The sequence below is a fragment of the Melospiza melodia genome, chromosome 3 (assembly GCF_035770615.1).
Source record: "Melospiza melodia melodia isolate bMelMel2 chromosome 3, bMelMel2.pri, whole genome shotgun sequence".
Taxonomy (NCBI): domain Eukaryota; kingdom Metazoa; phylum Chordata; class Aves; order Passeriformes; family Passerellidae; genus Melospiza; species Melospiza melodia.
In genome coordinates this window covers 56,023,133-56,042,894 of record NC_086196.1, presented here as the reverse complement: position 1 = coordinate 56,042,894, position 19,762 = coordinate 56,023,133, and the positions used below count along the sequence as shown (strand labels likewise).

The 19,762-nt window shown below is 38.7% G+C and overlaps 1 protein-coding gene across 1 annotated transcript in view; it reads right to left on the bottom strand.

The window, feature by feature from the left end:
* Positions 1–19,762, bottom strand: part of HEATR5B (HEAT repeat containing 5B) — a 56,658-nt gene that overhangs the window by 7,885 nt on the left and 29,011 nt on the right. The window contains exons 23-33 of the mRNA XM_063151859.1: positions 18,927–19,166; positions 16,828–17,079; positions 14,869–15,050; positions 13,702–13,770; positions 11,296–11,475; positions 10,388–10,625; positions 9,495–9,755; positions 8,433–8,560; positions 8,102–8,246; positions 3,462–3,731; positions 1,468–1,692 (exon numbers count right to left, since the gene is read on the bottom strand). Of these exons, the coding sequence (XP_063007929.1) occupies positions 1,468–1,692; positions 3,462–3,731; positions 8,102–8,246; positions 8,433–8,560; positions 9,495–9,755; positions 10,388–10,625; positions 11,296–11,475; positions 13,702–13,770; positions 14,869–15,050; positions 16,828–17,079; positions 18,927–19,166 (2,190 nt within the window). The remainder of the gene's footprint in view (positions 1–1,467; positions 1,693–3,461; positions 3,732–8,101; positions 8,247–8,432; positions 8,561–9,494; positions 9,756–10,387; positions 10,626–11,295; positions 11,476–13,701; positions 13,771–14,868; positions 15,051–16,827; positions 17,080–18,926; positions 19,167–19,762) is intronic.

The following is a 19,762-nucleotide window of genomic DNA, read 5'->3' as shown; positions in this document are numbered from 1 at the left end:
TCACAGAACAGACTAGTTGATCTGACAGCCAATTGTCACCAACAGGAACAGTCCTACTTTAATTTTTCCTGCCTTTCAAATAGCCTGTATTTGCCATTGTCACAATTTTTTTTCCTTGCCTAAGTTCTGTCTTCACAGATCTCATTCATGAATTCACAACAGAAACAAAAATATGTATATACAAACTATTATAATATATATTAAAAACACTGCTCTGCTGGTCTGGTTGGCCACATTGGTTCTGGTCTCCCCTGAGAGGCATAAAGAAACAGCATATATAAAGTCAGCAAAAAAGAAAAACAGCATGACTGCCCTTTACAGATATCAGCTAGTAACTTAACTGGCTTAGCCATAATGTAAAACCTCACTTCAAAAAACTACTCCAGGCATTTTAAGTGATGTTTTTAGTTACATTATTTAAATTATTTTAAAATTTGTTTTAATTTTATTGAATGATAACGCTTGAAATTGAATGCAGTGGACCTGGCTTAGATTTTTGCATCTGTGATCAATCCCACTTCACATAAGATTAGAAAGGAAAACATACACTCCTGCAAGGAACCTAGAAAAATTTCTGATGCCTGCAAAAAGGTCTCCAGCCAGTGATGTTTCTGGAAAGAGGGCCTGTGAAATCTCTACAGTAACTAAAGGCTGGAAAACAAGAGCTGATGTGACAAATCAAATTAGAAGTTTGGCTTGGTTAACACAAACCTAGTGATCCTCCCCCTTTGGACATTTCAGAATCATTTGCAATTACCTCCTCATTCCCCATCTCTCACATGAGTAACTCCATTCAAGCCTCTCTTCACTCTCAACAAATGGCTCCTTGGCAATGCAACGGGATGTTTTTCTCACTGACTACCACTATGCAAATGGCAAATCTTTGTGTCTCTTTTGCTAACTATGCAGCTAAGACTGTACATCTTTTTTACTTTTTGAAGGGCAAGGCAAAGCATGTATGTGAACCATAAGAGGTGGTCTGCAGTTCTCTGAAGAGACAGTAACCATTGTGCTGGTGAGTAACAGGCATTTTTGGCCAGGATTTCTTTATCACCAAAGAAAGGTTTTAACAGTGTTGTGAACATCCTACTCCAGTATGAACCTTTCCACAATTATCTGTGGCTGTCTTTCCACTCATTCACTTTAACACTGACTGTCATTAAGATTAAATGACTTGTGCCAGCAAAAAAACTGAGAAGCTGATGCCAGACGCATTGCAAAAGGGAAAACTTCTAACTGGAGGTTATGCTCAACACTGTCAAAGACAGACCAAAGACAAATCTGAAGTGAGAACTCCTGAGATGTAACTACTTTGTTAAAGTCAATGTTGTGCATTTCTTCAATAAAATTTGTTAAGCAACTGATGAGATTTGCTCATTCAGGTCTTACATTAAGTTATAGGCAGATACCATTTTCCTTGAATCCATTTTTCTTGAATTTTAACTCCTGCACTGGGAAACCACTTACCAGGCTGAGAGTCTTCCAAGATAGATGCCAGAGTGCTGCGGATAAGACCTGTCCATTGTTTCTGAGTTTCATCAGTCTTGACTGTTGGAAGAGTAACAATAGTTTTTATGCCTTGAAGAGCTGCAGTGACTGGAGGTGGGACCTGATTATCCGCTGACTTTACTGCTGTTTCTTTCAATACCCTTGTTATCAGAAATAGGATAGTGGGTAAGATTGTCATACACCCTAAAAGAAAAAGAAAAAAAAAAAAGATAAAATAGAATTTTTAAAGTGTGGTAGATAAGCTCTTTGTCTTCCTCAATATGGATGTGTTTGGTCGGAGACAAAGGAGATGAGATAAAGTGCAATTCAGGTAACGGGTGACATGTGTCATTCACCATTTCATCACCAAATTCATTCACCGGTGCTACTGAAATGTATCATAACACAAGTCATACAAGCCAACAATTGAAATGCTGCTGTCAGTTCAGGAATGATGATTTAGCTATTAAAGCTTTGTCCCACATGGCATGTGATACAAGGTATGGCATCCAGGTTGCTAAGTACCTTTGAGAAGGATCTACACATCACTAGGGTCTAATAAACAGCAAAAATAAGAGGTCTGGAAACAAGTATCCAAACTAAGTTACTGCACTTTCTGAGTAAGGTGGTGTGCCCCACCTTACCAGAAGCAAAGAAAGGAAGCTGTTTGGGTGTCTCAAATCATGGACAAAGGCTGTAGCAGTTTCAATAACACATGCAGACAGACTTTAAGCCCCGACAGGACTGAAAGAAGAGTGCTGTTGGGTTTAGGCATGCAAAATCAATCTACAGATCACTTCAGACAGTCAAGCTTCTTTCTATATCCCTTCTATGCTTCATTTTCCCACATCTGTGGAAACACAAATCCTGCCATTTTCCTACTTCTGGGAATGCTGTGAGGATAAACACATGAAGTAAAACAATTATGACAGGAAGGGACTGCTCTTTAAACTAACAGTCATTTCTGAGCTACTTGCAGTGGCCACTTGCCAAACCCTCCAGACTACTCCAGACAACACAGATGTAAATACAGTTACTCTTTTTGCCCACCCTCTTTCCCATCACCTCCTCAAAAAAAAAAATAAAAAAATCGGGTATTACATAAAAAACAGGACATGACTCCAACTCAAAATCTGTTGTTCCTTAAAAAAGTGCAAGGCACAAATTCACAAATTTCTGTTTGGAAACAAGCCATATTGTCTTTTGAGCATAACTTTGTCCAAATATGTTATTTGCAGTGCACCTCACTAGGGAACTGACTTTAAAATGTCTCATCTGTAAGAGTGGGTGAAACTTCCCAAAGATTCTTGAGACAACAGTCAAGCAATTTGCTCTCCAAAAAGCAAAAGTCAAAGAGCACAGCCTCCCATGTAATTGTGTCCTTTACCCATGAACTTCACTCAGTGCAATTATCCCAGCTTACACACATCCTTTGTCTTCCTGGGCAGAAGAAAGCTCCATTTAGTTTATAATCACATTGGGAATGATTGACAGCTGCAAGGCCAAGTGTACCACAGATGAATTGTGCTGTTTTTCCCTCTGTAGGATTGTCTTTTCTTGCAGCTCCTGCTTTTCATGAACTTCTCAGGCATTTAATTATCTCCAAAATGTCTGTGTTCTTTAACAATATGATTAAAAATTGCCCGAAAGGTTTCAAAAGCATGAAAAAAAGGGGGGCAAAAAAACCAAGAACGAAATCAGACTGGTACAGGGCTTAAAATCTAAGTGTGTTATTGAAACTCCTACAGCCTTTGTCCACAGTGCTAATTTCCTCAGCAAACCTGCAGCACGCATGCAAACTTAAAATCAAATTTCCTTTATGCTGCTCACTGGAAAAGCCTGAATTTGCATTTAGTTAACTACCTAAATATTATTAATGCTATGAATTAAAGCATTCATAGCGATGTATTTACAGTTTGTTTTTAGCACCATAGCCTCGCTGTGCTCACACATATCCTGTGACAGTGTCCTACCTGCTGGAGAACACAGGGAAGGCAGGTCAGACAGAATATTAACGGTGGCAGCCACAAGACGAGCGCTTTCCTCAGAGAGGTGGGATTTGGCAGCAACGTGACTCGGAGAATCCGACACTTTGGAACTCAGGTGGGGCATGTGTCGTACTAGGACGAACATCAGCAACTCCATGGCTGCAAAAACTAGAGATTTTCCAGGCACAAGACCACCACTCTCACCTCCCTCTCCTAAAGCAAGAGGATTTTCTTTTTCTTCATTATCATCTTCATCTGAAAAAGGAAAGAAATGTCTGAGCAGACAGTTAAGATGCCACTCCAAAAATGACACGACACACTCTTCACAAAGAAGTTAAGAATCAAGAAGAAAAAGCTGCTTTACAGTAAGATAGGACAAACATGGCTCATGTCAGACTAAATGTTTTAGTTAGAATGACTTAAAGGGGTTTAAAATGCCTTAGAAGTACAGTGATTGCAACAATTTGTTTTCTGGAACTAGAAAACAAATGTAGTCTTGCACAAAATAAAACTACAGCTAATTATCTTGCTTCTCTTAAAAATGATCATAAAATTAACAGCAACCAATGACAAATAAACAGTCAGGAAAATTTTTTTTTTAATTTAATAGCTATTAATTAAATGTTCCACTCTGACAAAATCTTATTCTAGCCTAAATTGATTATGAAATAAGAGAACAGAAAAGCACTGTAGGATTCTATGTCTATGTCTAGCTGAGTGTATTCAGTTCAAAAAGTCTCTCTTTTGATGGCAGCTTGGCCAGCTGCAGTCTTTCCTTCTCCCATTAAAAAGCAACAGAGATTCAGTAAGGCAAAGCTGGCCTGAACTACCCCTATAGAGCTCCTATGAATTTAAATGATTGCTACTGTTATCACATTCATCAATCTGAAAAAAGCAGCTTACTGGGCTGACAGTAAACAATTCCATTAATTCATATGAAGGAACAGAGCCTGCATTTTCAGTTGTTCATGATGGTTCCTCAAGTTCCAGCAAAATTTTTTCCCTGTTTTTACATGGAAAATGGGCAAAAGCTATCAGTTGGGGGTTTTTCTATCAACAGTACATTGTGCCAGATTAAGACAGTAATTTTCCTTAATAAGAGAATATTCTCTGGGGTTTACTTCACTTCTTTCAGGTAACAGAAAATCTGGCAGACCTACCCAATTTAACCAAGTATCAATGAACTATTTCCCAGGTTGCCTCCTGGAAAGCAATTTACCTAGCAAAGATGGAAACAGTGTATCTGAGATTTTTTAAAAATGGTAAAGGAATGATTGAACAGGGAGACTCTCTCTTAAAAGGAAGAGGTCACTAAAAGTACCTCAGAAAGTAGCTTTCAGAGTGCTGAGGATCTCCAAGCATAGAGATACCACATCCCTGGGCACCTGCTCTTCTGCTTCACCACTCCCACAGTGACTAATCTTTCCCTTGTATCCCATCTGGATTTCCACTGCTGTAGTTTATGTACATTCCTTCTTGTCCTTCCACCACTGCCTTTCAGAAGACTCTGGATTGGCCTTGTCTTAAAATCCCTTCTAAGAAGGGGGTTTGCTATTCTATCCCATATTAACCCTCTCTTCTGCAGACTAAGTAAGTTCAGCTCTCTCAGCCTCTCCTCACAGGTCACACACTTCACCACCCTAAGCAGCTTAGTGGACTTCCACTGAACTTCCTTCATGTTTGCCAACAGCTGTCTTACTCAGAATGAGGAGGAAGGGCAAAGAAAACTAGACACTGGCATGTGATACATTGCTGTGTCTGGCATGTGCTTTTCTAAGACAGCCCAATAACAGAGGTTGCATAGGTCTGCATTGTATAGGTTTCACACCAGAGATTCACACACACAACTCCTGCTCTGGCAAATCTGTTATCTAATCTATCAGCCCACCAGCCTACACCAATGCACATTCCATCCCAAATGCATGATTTTGCATTTATCTTTGCTGAACTTAAGCAGGTTCTCAGACCTGCAGTTCAAAATTCCCCTTAAAGGCAGCACCACCCTCCTGCTCACCCACCACCTGCCCAGTTTGGTATCATCCACAAATATGCTGAGGGTACATTCTCTCCTGTCTGTCCTGTGTGCTTAACAGTAGCAGATCCTCTACTGATCTCTAAAGTACACCAGTTGCAACCAGCTTCCAGTTAAGACTTGAATCACTAAACTCCATTCAAGCACAGCAGTCCAACAAATTATTCTCCTACTTTTCAGTCCACATCACTCAACTTGACAATGATATTGTAGAGTACTGGGTCAAAAGCCTTGCAGAAGTCTGAGTAAACAATATTCACCACCCCACCTCCAAAGGCAGTTATTTCATCACAGAGGGTGATGAGGCATTAATTGCCCTCAGTAAGTCTGTGCTATTTCAAATCACATTCTTCTACTTCACGTTCTAAGAAGTGGTTTCAAAAGAAATTTACTCAAAAACCTTTCAACAAGCACAGCAGGCTTACTGGCAAGTTCACTCAAACCCCACCTCGTGTCTTACTCAAAGTTAGTTACAGCATTTCATTTTTGCCATTCATTGAAAAGCTTCCTTGAGCACCACAGCTTTACAAAGATGACTGCAACAAACTTAGCATGTCATCAGCCCTCCCTGAGATGCATCACATCTGGTTCCAGGGTAGGGCTGGCTTTTTTGTGAGCAGTCCCTACTGGATGCTCACCTGCTGTAACTAGCACTGCTCTCCCTAGGCTTGCTCATTAGACACAGACACAGGAGGGGTAAGCAAGAAGATACCAGTGCCTTAGTTTTTCCTCTAGTGTGTTTTGTCATTAGATCACCCAATCCATTCAGCAGCAGGTCCAAATTTCCTCTGCTGACAACGTATCTATAAAAGTTGTTCTTGCCACACTGGACATTCATCATCAGTCTCAGCTCCACCTAAATTTCCCAATTCCACTCCTCCATACCCAGGAACTTCAGTAGTCTTACTTGGCAGCTTGCCCCAATTTCCAACATCCAAGCACTTCCATGTCAGATTTGAGCTCAGTCAGAAGTTCCTGTTCAGCCAAGTCAGCCTCCTGCCATGATCATTGTGAATGAGCTTTATTTTGTCACCAAAGATGAACAATCCCTCTTTCCTTTGCCCTTCAGGAAAGCTTACCACAAGATTTCATCTACAAGCTCCCTGAACAAGCCAAAGTCTGCCAAGTCAAGCCAAAGCTTTTGCTCTGCTACTCATTTTCTTTCTTTCCCTTGAAATTACGACCTCCACTATCACATAGCTGGTGCAGCCAGAACTACCATTAACCTTTGTAACTGTTTCTTCTGTGTAAATACAGAGCAAATCCATGGAGCCCCACCCTCATCTGGACTGTCCAGCATCTGGACTGAAGAATTCTGTGCTTCATACACTTCTGAGTGTTACCAGCAGTGTCACCCTTCCAGCACACAGCTGGATGGTAAAAGCCTTTCATGAGACTCCCATAGCTTGACTGGAATGCTTCTTTGGGTTGGTTTAACATGGCTTCATTCACCTTCCCTTCTTGATTAGGCAGCCTGTGGCTCCTGACTGGTATCACCCTTCACTTCCTTTCAGTGTTATCAGTTCTGATCTGTCAAAGTGGGACAGCTGGCTCCTTTCCTCTTGCCAGATCTCCTCAGTGTTCTCCAATGGGATATCTGGAGATAGAGCCTTTTGTTCCTGGAAGTGACAGTACTGCAGCCACCACCTTCATGCAAGCATCATCCTCCAGGGCCATATTCCAGCATAGTCTATGGCTGTCTCTCCTGAGAAACATGGGACTTCAGCTTCTGCACCTGCAGGGCCTCTGAAGAACATTTCATTCCTCCATTCACCTTTTCTGACACCACAGAGTCTGCTCACCTTCACAAGCATTTCCTTCATGTATCACAGGTGAGACCAATGTCACTGGTAACTGGTCATTAGCCCTCTGATGTAGCAGAGGTGATTGTCCCTCAGTCAGCAGACTGTTGTTGTATGTCACTGCCACCATTATGCTGACTCCAGCAGTCCTGCACAGTCTTGAGCAGCACCTCTGGGCAGCATGAGCATGCCTTTCCATGCCAACTGCCTTGCTCCTGTTGCACACCCTGTTCCCAGAGATCCTGGTAGCTGACACGCCCTGAGTGCCCTCAATAAGTGAAGTAAGAGCCCAGGTGCAAGTCTGCTCCATTTCCTGGCAAGATCTCCTGGGCAGGCAACTTTCCATACTGGTTTCAGGAGCAGTTTCACTCACCTCATGGATGTCAGTTGTGCCAGGGACACATCACAATACCCTGTACTGCTGGCTAAATCATTAAACTTCAGAAAAAAGGTAAATGATGGGCTAAGGAAGCAGTCAGTAGAGAAACATTAAGGAAACTTGAACAAGGTATTAAGAAGGGGTGCGCTGTGTATACCTTGCACCACTCTTACTCCAGAAAAATTAATGAAAATCATGACATGAAATGAGAATGATCAGAGGAAGAAAAAATACAGATTACAAGAGTTAAGAAGTCAGCAGGCAATTATGAACACAATCAAAATTATCTCTAGAATACACAGCATTTTCCTCCTCAGTGTAACAATACTCTAATGCAACTGCGTTCCTTTCCCAACATGAAAACCTGTTGCTTATTTACTCTGCAAAGCAAGCCATGTTTACAGAATCTTACTTAGCGTGTTCCTTTTTTCCTGCAAATAATCTTGAGCTGCTCTTACTATCTGCTGGACAACTCCTGTAACCAGCAGCTGGACTGAAGGAGGATCCCAGGTCAGGAGGAGTCGGTGAAGCACACTCAAGAGTTCAACACCAAGGAGCTGCAGTGAAACAAAATACATAGAAAAACATTCATTAGGACTAAACAATTCTTAATTGTTATGTCACTTACTTATGATGAATAAATACTTTTCTCACACAAAAAATAATTACAGCTCTTGTAATCATCATTGATGAAAGTCCAAGACCTGGAAAAAGCTGATTGTTACAACATGCTCATACATTACCTGATCCTCTGCAATATGGATCCTGGCACAAGGGGAGTCCAATAAAGTATGCAGTGCTTGTAAGCAAGATGTAACATGCTCTACGGGCTCTTCAGGTCTTGGGGAACACAGAAACTGTATACTAACACCTGAAAAGAGCAATAGTTAAAAAAGAATGTTCATACCATCATAAAATCTAGTTTTTGTTTGAATTTTTTTGTAAGTATAGCGGGTTCTTAAAAACTTTAGAAAGACAACTGTTTTTCTCAATTCTTCCTTTCAATTAAAAGAGAGTCTATGCAGAAGACTTGTATTCACTTCTTCTTCTGCATCATGTCTTCCCCAAAATTTGGCAGGATAAATAATGCACAGTGACAACAAGCAATTTAAGATTACTGAACAGAAATTCATACTTTGTTCTAAAGATCTGTAAGTCAGAGATATGAATCCTTTAGCTGTAAATTGAGTTTAATTTTCTTGAACTCCTTTAAATGTAAAAACAAAATGAAGTTAAGCTCCAAAAATCATGCAATATTCATCTACATATAGCACTTTATTCCAGATTTAAATGTCTGTATCTCAGCAAACTTCTGGCATTCCTCAGAATAAGAGATTACATCCACCTCTTAAAGCTGTTAGGTAACAACAAAGGGAAACAGTGAATGCTACTCACAGATGAAAAACTGATGCAAAAGCTACTCCATGTGACTTGCTAAATATCACTCTCAACTGAGCAGTGTTTTATAGGGGTGTGTATTTTAATTAACCTCACAGTTTTTGCATCTTTGAAGCACAAAATTTTGTATCACCTGCATTATACTACAGTGTAGAACAGTTCCTACTCATTTTAGTCAATTACATAAATCACAATAATCACACTGACAAATATTCTGTCAAAGCTACAAAGAACACAGACGGCAGAGAGATAAGAGGGAGGATGAGACAGAGATTTTCAAAACTTTACTGTCCAGACATGCAATGAATTTTAAACTTCACAGATTTCAAGCAAAGTTTCTTTTCTCATTTTCATAGTGTTTCATACCATAACATGCTGCTACTGAATTCTAAACTTGTAACTCTTACCCAAAATTAAATGCATTCGATCTTTGTTTATTTCTGGTAAAGATTTAGTGGTAGGTGGAGTCCCAGGTGTCTGGTTTAGCATAATGGATGTAGCACGTTTCTGGGAACTGGGCATTGCTGCAGCAGTCTCTTCTGTTGACTCTGACACATTAAATCCTGTACTGTTCAGCCAAAGTGCCACTGCATGTAGTATGGGAGCCCAGGAGTTCCGGTAATGCAGTCTAGCCGTGTCAATTGTCTCTGGAGTGTAAAATGCTCCTCCTGTTAAATTAACAAAGCAAAGGTAATTCTAAGATTCTCTGCAAGTAACAGATAAAAAGCATGCATTCAGAATTTGTTAGTACATTTATTCTGGGTGTGTTTGATCACAAAGATAATCAGGTATAATCCTTGTTAGTGGCAGTACATTCCAACTCTCCTTCTCTAGTAACAATATTAATTAGTACCTCTCATGAGAAAGTGCACTGGCCTCAGTAAAGCAGTAAGAAGAGAGCAAGAAAGGCAGGCACAGTCATCAGATCTTGCAGCATTTCTCATATAGAGCATTCACTCTTAATCTGTAAAACAATGTCTGCTCTAATCTCAGGGACCATGTTTTTCATACAACCAAAATCTTTTTGCACTTGATACCAAAGTATTAGAGGTGAAGAAGTACTCCTTCTTCCACAAAGACAAAGGTTTAATGATCTCAATGAATTGAATAAAGAGTATATTCATTTCAAATTGAAGGAAAGAAGATTCAAAGTTAGAAAATACTGCTATTACATGCCCAAGTAGGAATTTATCACTTGCATAAAAAACATGCATACTAATTAATTTACAGAATAATTCTTAATGTCCAGCTACAGTTTCTTTCTGTTTTGCAGAAGACAACAAGAAATTCCAGTGCATACCATCTGGTGGAAGCTGGGTAGCAAACTCAGCTGGTAGAGTTAAAAGAGCATAATCTTTCAGCGCAGCCAACCAGAGCCGGCTCAGTGCCGGCAGTTCAGGCTGTACAAGCGTTATCAAACTGTCAGGTGGCAACTCATCCATGGTACCAAAATCATCCTCATCCTCCTCTGTGCTCTTTGAAACACGCTTGGGTTTGGTTTCTGCTTCTTTCTTAATTTTCATGGCAACGACATACACCTAGAAGTGAAACATGTCAAAGTATGTGCTGTGAGATTCTAAAAAGAAAGGAAAGCAGCAGTCTTTCCCATGTGACTGTAACAGATTCCACACAGATAAAATTCATCAGAAAATTACTGGAAAAAAGAGATTTTTCAGTAAAACTCCATTTTATTTAAATCCTTTCTTTTATTTCTACCAGTATATATTTAATGCTTAGGTTCATAAATGGGACTTTCCTAAAACAATCTGGCCAGACACTTTCTTTCTAAAAATGTGTAAATTATAAACACTTGACAGTGTTAACTAACAAGCTGGTTGGCTGGTTAACCAACTGCAATATGTTCCCAAAATATATTTTAAGGTTGTTTGATTTTTACGGTTCTTTGTTTTCTTGTTTGTGGGGTTTTTTTTTCAATTTTAAGAGCAGTAAGATGGGAAGAAATTCAAAATCTGATATGGTGTGAGTGCGTATTTTTACTCAGAAAAGTGCAACACAACAAAGAACAACCAAGCCTCAATGTAAATATGGCTCAACAGAAGGGCAGAGAAAGATACTGAGTTTAAAACATCCCAGAGTAGAATTGAAAAAAGTTAGGAGGAAGGTATGTACAGGCAGTATGAGGTATGAGGCTGCTATTACACTGTAAAACATTTACATACTTTGGCAGATTTGATGGTCATGGCTTACCTCAGCCCATGCTTTGAGAACAGCCAGTTTTTCCATAGTAGTTGCACTCTCTCGGTAAAGCTGGCTAGAAGATCCCTTTCCTGCTTGCACTTTATCCAGGGAAGAGACAAGAAGGTTGTGAACTCGGCGGAGATCATTCAGGTCACTTACAACCCCACTTCCTATCCAAGCGCTACATACCTAGACAACAAAGTTTAGAATCACTCTAAAGCAGCAAAACAACCCAACAACCTTAAAAATGAAAAAAAAATTGTAAGAAAATAAAACAAAAAATAACCACCAGGAAAACTTAGCCACTGTCATCCTGCTTAACACAAATAAATCAGGTTTTCCTTTTTTTTTTCTCCCCAGCCATGACAACAGAATTGCTCAGGTGAGTGGTTACAAGGGTTATATTTGCAAGGCATATTACAAGAGAACTTAAGAGACATGGAAAATACTTTAAAAATTTTTCCATCCTTCATAAATAGGTTATAATGATTTTTTAAATTCTGTTCCCAAGTGTCTGGTCAAATCATTCAGGTAATGAGTCACTGCATTCTCTGTGAAGAATATATTGGGCAGCAATCAACAACAGTATACCTTAAAACCCCTCAACATCTCAAATCAATAGGTAAGGCTCCATACTAGTGGGAAGTTTTCAAATTATTTATGTCAAGAAAACACCTAGAAATTATTTCAAAGACTGAGCTGTGATTTGGAACCCACAGTTCTATACCTAGAACAATCAAGAAAACACCTAGAAATTATTTGAAAGACTGAGCTATGATTTGGAACCCACAGTTCCATACCTAGAACAATCTGTGGACAGACATTTGGGTGTCTCTCAACTTTTCATTTGAGTTAAATGGATCCAAAGAGATACTTAAAATAACAAACATCACACAGACTGGCTGCTCCTGACTAATGCTATACACTGGCATTCATCCTCTGAAAGACATTCATGCCAGACATAATGCAGGCAATAGAAGCAGCTTGTGCAGTGGCTTTTCTACACAGAGAAAAAGGGATAAATTCTTTCAGAAGAGTTGCTCTTACTCTGGAGATTATTCTACAAGGATGAGGATCAGAAGCAAAAAAACTCACAGAATTCAAGCAGTTCAGGTTTTACAAACTTTTTTACAAACCATTTTTGACCTATCTCAAATTTATTTACTTTGCTTTTAAAGAACTAGTTACATGAAATCCTTTGGAAAAGGAACTCTCTCATGATCTGGAATGATGGACATATTTAAAAAAAAAACCAACTTAAACACAAACACTAGAAGTGTCGCAAACAGGTAAAGAACAAAGCTGTTGAAAACTTCTCACAAAACTGTTCTTCATTCACAGTAGGAGTAAGATCAGCTTCAATCCTGCAGCTGAGCAAGTCAACATCTGTTTCACTAATGACATAAAACTATAACAACATCCAACTCCTTCAGGAAAGCTCATCTCTGTCCATGTAACTTCTAGAGGGAGTTAAATATCCAAACCTAATCTCCAACCATTTGATCCTGTAAGTGAACACATCTGCTTTGAAATGGGTTGAATAGAGAAGATTTTGACAAGTTATAAGGAATATTAAATGTTTTCACACAAACTGCTTCCTCATTTCAACATGCAGAAACATTCTGTAAATCAGGATGAACATATTTTTTCCTACAAATAGATACCAAGTTATGCTGTAATTGAGCAATCCTTGCAAGTTTTGCTGAAAATTAAAAGTGTAAAAGAACAAAACAAAATCACACTCCTGATGACCCAAATTTACTAAACAGAACTCAGAAACACAGAGTTATTTTTAAAACTAATGTTTGCATAGCTAACAAAACTGCTGCTTTAAACAGTAGTTTCTTTAGCTATGAAAACCACATACTACTACAGCTATGTTGCTGATAGTTGATTTAAATGGCAGTACACAACATCACATGCAGGAAAACAATCCCACACACATTCAGAAAAAAAAATCTTTTAGCAAACTTTCACTGACAAGTTGTTACTATGACTGTAATGAGAATGCTCAGATCTTCTAAATTCTAAAACAGAACACTAAACTGAACAGAAGTTTAGTGTTTAAAGGTAAATTGTCAGTAATCCAAACATCTGATCAGACTGAAAGACAATAAATAAACTTCTACTGGTCTCATTAAGCAAAGGGGTTTTTTTCCTTTTTTTTTTCTTGCAGGATTCATATGAAGACATAGTTCGTTCCAGATACATTTTTTGATGTAGCTCCCTGAAAGGACTTCTGCACATCTGAGGAACAAAGTATATTACTAGGAAACTCAAAAGGTGTTGCAAAAACATGACAGCTAAAGTTTACAAGACCTTCCAGCCATTTGATGCTATTTCTCTTTTGCATCCTTCTTCCAAAGAGAAGGAAAATTAGTTTTGCTTATAGGATGTGAACGTTTTCCACTGTACCTGACAGGCCTTTGCAGTTATATCAGATGGTGTATCTTGGGAAAAAGCTGGCCTCAGAGCAGCCCCAACCTGTTGATAAGAAGAAAAGTTAAAAATCCAATTACAACAGGGACATAGTGGTGTTTCTCTCATCTTGTTTAAGGCTCAAGGACAAGTACAGAACAAGCAAGACAAAATTGCCAAATTTGGCATTGTAGCTACCTCCCAAAATTATCCTTGCTGTCTAGCAAACATTTGCAATAGCAGACTTTAAACAACAACAACAATAAAGTCTTACACGACTTTCTTTCCTTGCCCCATTGCCTTTTGAAGTCTCAACTACCTTTGTGAAATATGTGGTATTATCTTCCCTCTGTTAATGAGTATCCTTTTAATTACTACAGTATCACAGGTGCAATTTCTGTTAAGGATCGATAAGCCAATGACAATTTGATGTCCAAAGGAACAGCAATATGAAATTAAATGGTTTTGGTTGGATTCGCATCAAGTCCACAAAGTGACAAATACTGACTGAAAAATGCTTTTTAGGCAGTTGCTATATGGCAGTACTTTTCTGAAACAAATGGAACCAAGTCCAAGAGAAAGAAGCCATGGTTACAGCACTACAGAAGGAAGAAGAAAAAGGCAGGAAATGAAAAGGATGAAAGTCTGCCTTTAGAAAGTATTTGGAAAGATCTTGACGACAGAGTAAAAACAAAAGGGGTGAAAGAGTTAAGACATGCAACAAAAAAAGCACAATAATATATCCAAATAAGTCTTTAATTGCCCACTTCCCAGTGATATACTTTTGTAGTTTTCATTAGAACAGAAGTACATTCACTAATTCCCAAGAAAACTGATTTATTAGCTTAAATCTAGAACAGAGTGAAAAATATTTTCCAATTCTTAGTTCTACAAACTAATAGCCACTTTTACCAAAAATTAAATGTAACTTACAATATTTGGCTTTCAAGTTACTGAATTCTAATTTTATCAGCTAGTAAATTACAATAGCTAGAATGAGATACAAAAATAAATTTTGAAGAGGTAAGTGAGTCTCTGCAGCACATTTTCACACACAGAAGAATTTCCTCACAGCTTTTTTTCAAATACGAAATGTTCTCAAAGCTAATACTGGCAATATTGGCATAAATACACTATTTCCTGAAGTTATGAAGGAGGTCTCACATTTGCCTGATACTGCTCTAGTATCACATGGCCTGGAAACTCTGGCTCGGGAACAGATGCAAATTTCTTGATGATGTCCTCAAGAGCCTGAAGCCCCGCCATGCGCAGCTGGTTGCTGTGGTCTGTGGCAGCCATGAATGCCATCCGGATAAGGTCAGAGAGATGCAGGACCAAGAAGTCATCTTAGAACAAAACAGAAAGAACTATCTAGTAACTTAAAGAAAGCTAGCATGATGAATACTTGCAGTATTTTGAATTGCATGAATTTTACCTATTTGTTTTCAAAGGTCCACATTTAATGCATGGAAGGAGCAGGAAAGAATGCAACCTAGTTTTCTTTCTTGTTTTCCACTTTCCCTTTCCCCAGAAAGTAATTCTGTGGCTTTTATTCCTAAGACAACCTTAAAAACTGAACAGAAATTGTGTAGAATGAAGTATGCAAATGTGGCTAGGTAGCTTAGAATATATTAAAACATTTAGTAAAGCTAATTTGAATGATCCCCCAAACATACAGAAAATCTTCAAGGCAATTCCTTCTCCTGCTCGAGTCCTATGCTTACAGTGACCCCTGCTGATGTCAACACCTAAATCTGAGTATGCCTCTGGTTCTCCTCCCAAAAACCACATGCAAGGCTGTAAGCATGCAGACAAGCAAAATACATAGCTTGGTAACATATCTGAAAGGATTATTCTTCTCTAGGTAGTCATTTTATTGTTTTTCTTACTCTCAATTTGAAATTACCACATGTTGTACAATTAACATGAAAATAAATTATTTAACAACATCCACTGTGACTAATGAAACCCACAAGTTGCCTAAGCTATTTTCAAGTCTCAAGGTAAAAAAGGAAAATGTTTTTGTGGCTGAAACTTTTCAGAGATGAATCAGTAAAGAAAGATTGAAAATCACGTCCAAAATACAGTGATAAAGTCTGCACTTAAAGTAGCAGTTATTTCATTATTTTCTTTGTAATGCAATGCCATGACAAAATTAACTTTCCTGAAATTGTTCCTTCCTAGTCTTCAATGGCCTTGGCCTCAAATCAAGTCAAAAACCAGATTCTCACAAAAGCCATGCACGGTGCTGGAACCAGGCTGCACTAAAGCAACACAGGGAAAGACCTGATAACTCTCCATATCATAACAGACATCCTCAACAACACAGACACCAAAATCCATTAATGTCACACATTCCAGGATGCTCACAATATTCATCCTACATACACAAAGTCCTCATGAGCACTACGCATGTGAACCCAAACAACCACAAACAGGGACAACCCAAGGACAGACCTCACACTATCTGAAACACATTTCTTCACAAAGCTACTATGCCATCTAGAACCTCTCAATTTTGATCCTCTAACTCATAAAACTATCTTTGGAACATGAGCTTGAAAACTAAGATTTATTACTCTCATGGATACCAAAAGAACAAACCTTATAAAGTCTCTGTCTTTTTATAACTCCCTCCCACATCCCCCTCCCTCTGCAACCAATGCCATGGCAATAATTACCTAGCTTGATCCCTTCTTTTTTTCTTTTCTAGCATCTCTTTAGATTGGAGATGCTAAAATAATCTCAAGTTTAATTCATTGCTGTCATTACATTAAACTCTGAAAACACTCCCAGCTTGCCCTTAGCTAGAAGTTTATTGCTTCTGTTTCAGAATTGAGAAAACCCTTGCATCTCTACGTTTTTTTTCCCCTTAAGCAGACCAGTCTTTCAGAACTGGTATGTTCCAGAAAATCTCATTCTTTGTGCTCATGGCAGTGTAACTGTAGTAGTTATAAAGACACAGTTTTATTGATTATTGCTGGGCATTTCCTTTGGTTTTGACCATTTGAATGAAAGAACACGTGCTTAATATTTTTTTTTCTCGGTTGTGTAATCTTAAGCTGTAAAGAGGTGCCAAAACGAAAATAAAAAATTAAGAACAAAACCAAAGCATGCAATTACTTTTTGGGTTTTTAAGTCTGGCTGAACGAGCCAGTGCCAGGTCGAAGTGAGCCTTGTTGGCATTCTCACACAGCATGATCACCCGGCACAGACAGTCTGCCGCAAACACCCGAGTGGCCCAGCGAGGTGCCACAGAAGGCTTGGACTTGTCCTCTTCACCCAAGGTGGTAAACATTGTGTCATCATCCATCTCATCCTTCTTCTCCAGCTCCTCATCCTTCCCTCCTCCCAAGGGAGTAGCAGTGCTCATGTCTATGACACAGAACAATTAAAAGGAATAGAAACATGCCACCGTTAAAATCCACAGAAGGCAGTTAAGGACATGAGCTCAAGAACTTCCTTATATTGAGATTCAGAGCAGACGAATTCTTCTGTAGAAACATTTGACAAATGTCCAAAAGAAGAGTGTATCATTAAAAGAAATGGTTTTCACCTCTGTTCTGGATTAAATTACCCTTTATTTATCTTACATGTTATGAGATTAATTCCTGTGAATATTAATTCTCCACAGTTACCAACTATACCTGAATCCCATATCTAAATCGCCCAATTTTGTAAATTAATCAATTAAATTGCCAATAAACAAGATAAGGCTCAGAATTAAAAGAATTATCAGGCTCAGAATAAAAGAATCAGCTCAGCTTTGAATTATTCAGCTCCCACTTCAAGTGGAAGACAAAAAACAAATTAAACTGAAACAAAATTACCAAGCTCCATGCCATGGGACAGCTATGCAGCCCAGTAAGCCACTGATAGCACCCAAAAATGTGACTAACATTCAAGAAGTTATTTTCTCTAAGTGTAGGTTAGAGACTTCATTTCAGAAAATAAAAATTATTTCAGAGATTACATAAAAAACCTAAAGGCAAACATGGACCAAAAAATCTCTCACCAAACAGGCATATATACTTTTGCTATTCACAAATGAAAACATAAATCCTCAGTGACAAGGTCTAAACCAGCAAAATGCCAAAATACTGACAAAAATACCCCAGCAATAATTAGAAGAGAATTAAAGGAAATTATTGCAATGCATGCTTCTTAGAAACTAAGGCATGCTTCTTAGAAAGTCTAAATTTAAGCAACTGAAGGGCCAAGACATTCAATAAAGAAAAAGGCCATGGCAAATCAAACATGGATGATGCTAATGCATAGCAACAGCCTTTTGAGAAGGCATCCAGGACCTTATGTGGCTGATTTGTAAATCTCTGCTTAAAAGCAAACCACATTTTGGTCATATGCCAGTTAGTGGGATCAAAGGAGATCAAAGTGAAGTTGCTGGCTTACAATACACCTGAGAGAAATTCATTTAAATATGGTTTTCTCTGAGACACATCACCTACTAATAAATAAATAAGAAATTGGACAACCATGTAAAAATTTTAAGACCCATCCCACATGAAATAACAAAAAGCCATGCCAATTTAAAACTCAGGAAATGAGGTCTTTCTCACTGGGCAGATTTGTGGTAACCACATTGCATAAAGAAATTACTGGTAGCATTACTCATCAGTAAATGTAAAGCTGGCAGCATTTAGAAACAGCTTCAGGATGAACTCACACATGCCAATAAACAAGTATAAATGCAATGGAAATTAGCAGATTCTGCGTCATAACCACCCTACAAGCTGAAAAACAGGAATAAGGTCTCAGAGGACAAAGTCTGTGCAAACAAATCTGCAAGGCTGAACAACAAACAAAAATTTCATCACCATGGTAACCCAGCATCACATCAGTAATTCACGAAACCTCATAAAAGAAAGCTCAGAATGTGTACAGAGGTCTTCTCTCTGTACAATGCTGATGTATACAGGCTAAAAAGGATGTCTGCTTTCACTAAGATACTGAAATGTCAGACTTACAAACACCATTGGAAATCCCATTCAAGCAGCTAACTTTTTACTTATGAGCAATATTCTGACACTTAACATCTATAATTCCTTCTTTCTATGGCAGTTTAATGGCACTACAACCAAATTCTGTATACAATATAACCTACATCTCAACTAGGATAAAAGAGAAGCTCCAAACCAATATTGCCAGAACACACTAATGCTAAGGACATACCATCATTTATGTGAATGAGACAGAACACTTACCACTGGAAGCTGCAAGGACATCCTTACAAAGCATGAGCCAGTGAGAAAGGTTTTCCACTGCCAGAGATGACAGCATGTGTCCCAGAGTGTCGTGGATATCTGAGCAGAGTTTCCGATCGGTCTCTCGATCCAGCATCCCGAACAGGACGCCCTCCAGGCCCGTCTCCGTTATATTAACCCCCTGGTGCCGGCAGTGCGCGTCTCGCCGAGAGCCAGCCCCTGGTGCAAAAGGATTCATGTCTGCAAAATGAGAAGGAGAAGAGCTTTTCTAAAATCAGGAACTCAGTTTTAAAATTTCATGCAGCAGACTTGAATTGGTCATTGTGTGCCTGTGTGTGCATAGCTCAATCAAGGATCACCAAGGTGTTTCTGAATCAACACTAGAAAGATTCTAATACAGCAATTAATTTCATCTGCAAGGCAAATAATACCTCCAAGTGTTAGTTAAAAAAGTAAAAAAACCCTCTCCTCAGGGCATATAGCCCATGAATTTGTAAAAAACCTAACAGTACTGGACTCTAAAGACTCTTCTCAGAGACAGACATCACTGGTATTATTTGAGTAAGGTCACAATCCTGCATCTGTATGAGGACTGTGCTGATCAACACTGTTGAGCCTCCTATTTTCAAAATAAAATGATACATGTAAGAATTAGACTAGCCAGCAAAGTCCACAGGCACTGCAGATATGATGCTGACAGAATATAACACAGCCAAGCATCTGGATCAAACAGCACACCATTAAGTCAATTTTCAAAATAACAAGAGCTATAATACCAGACTGTACAATAACTGTGAAATAACTTCAAATGCTTCCACTGTGTATATACCATGTTC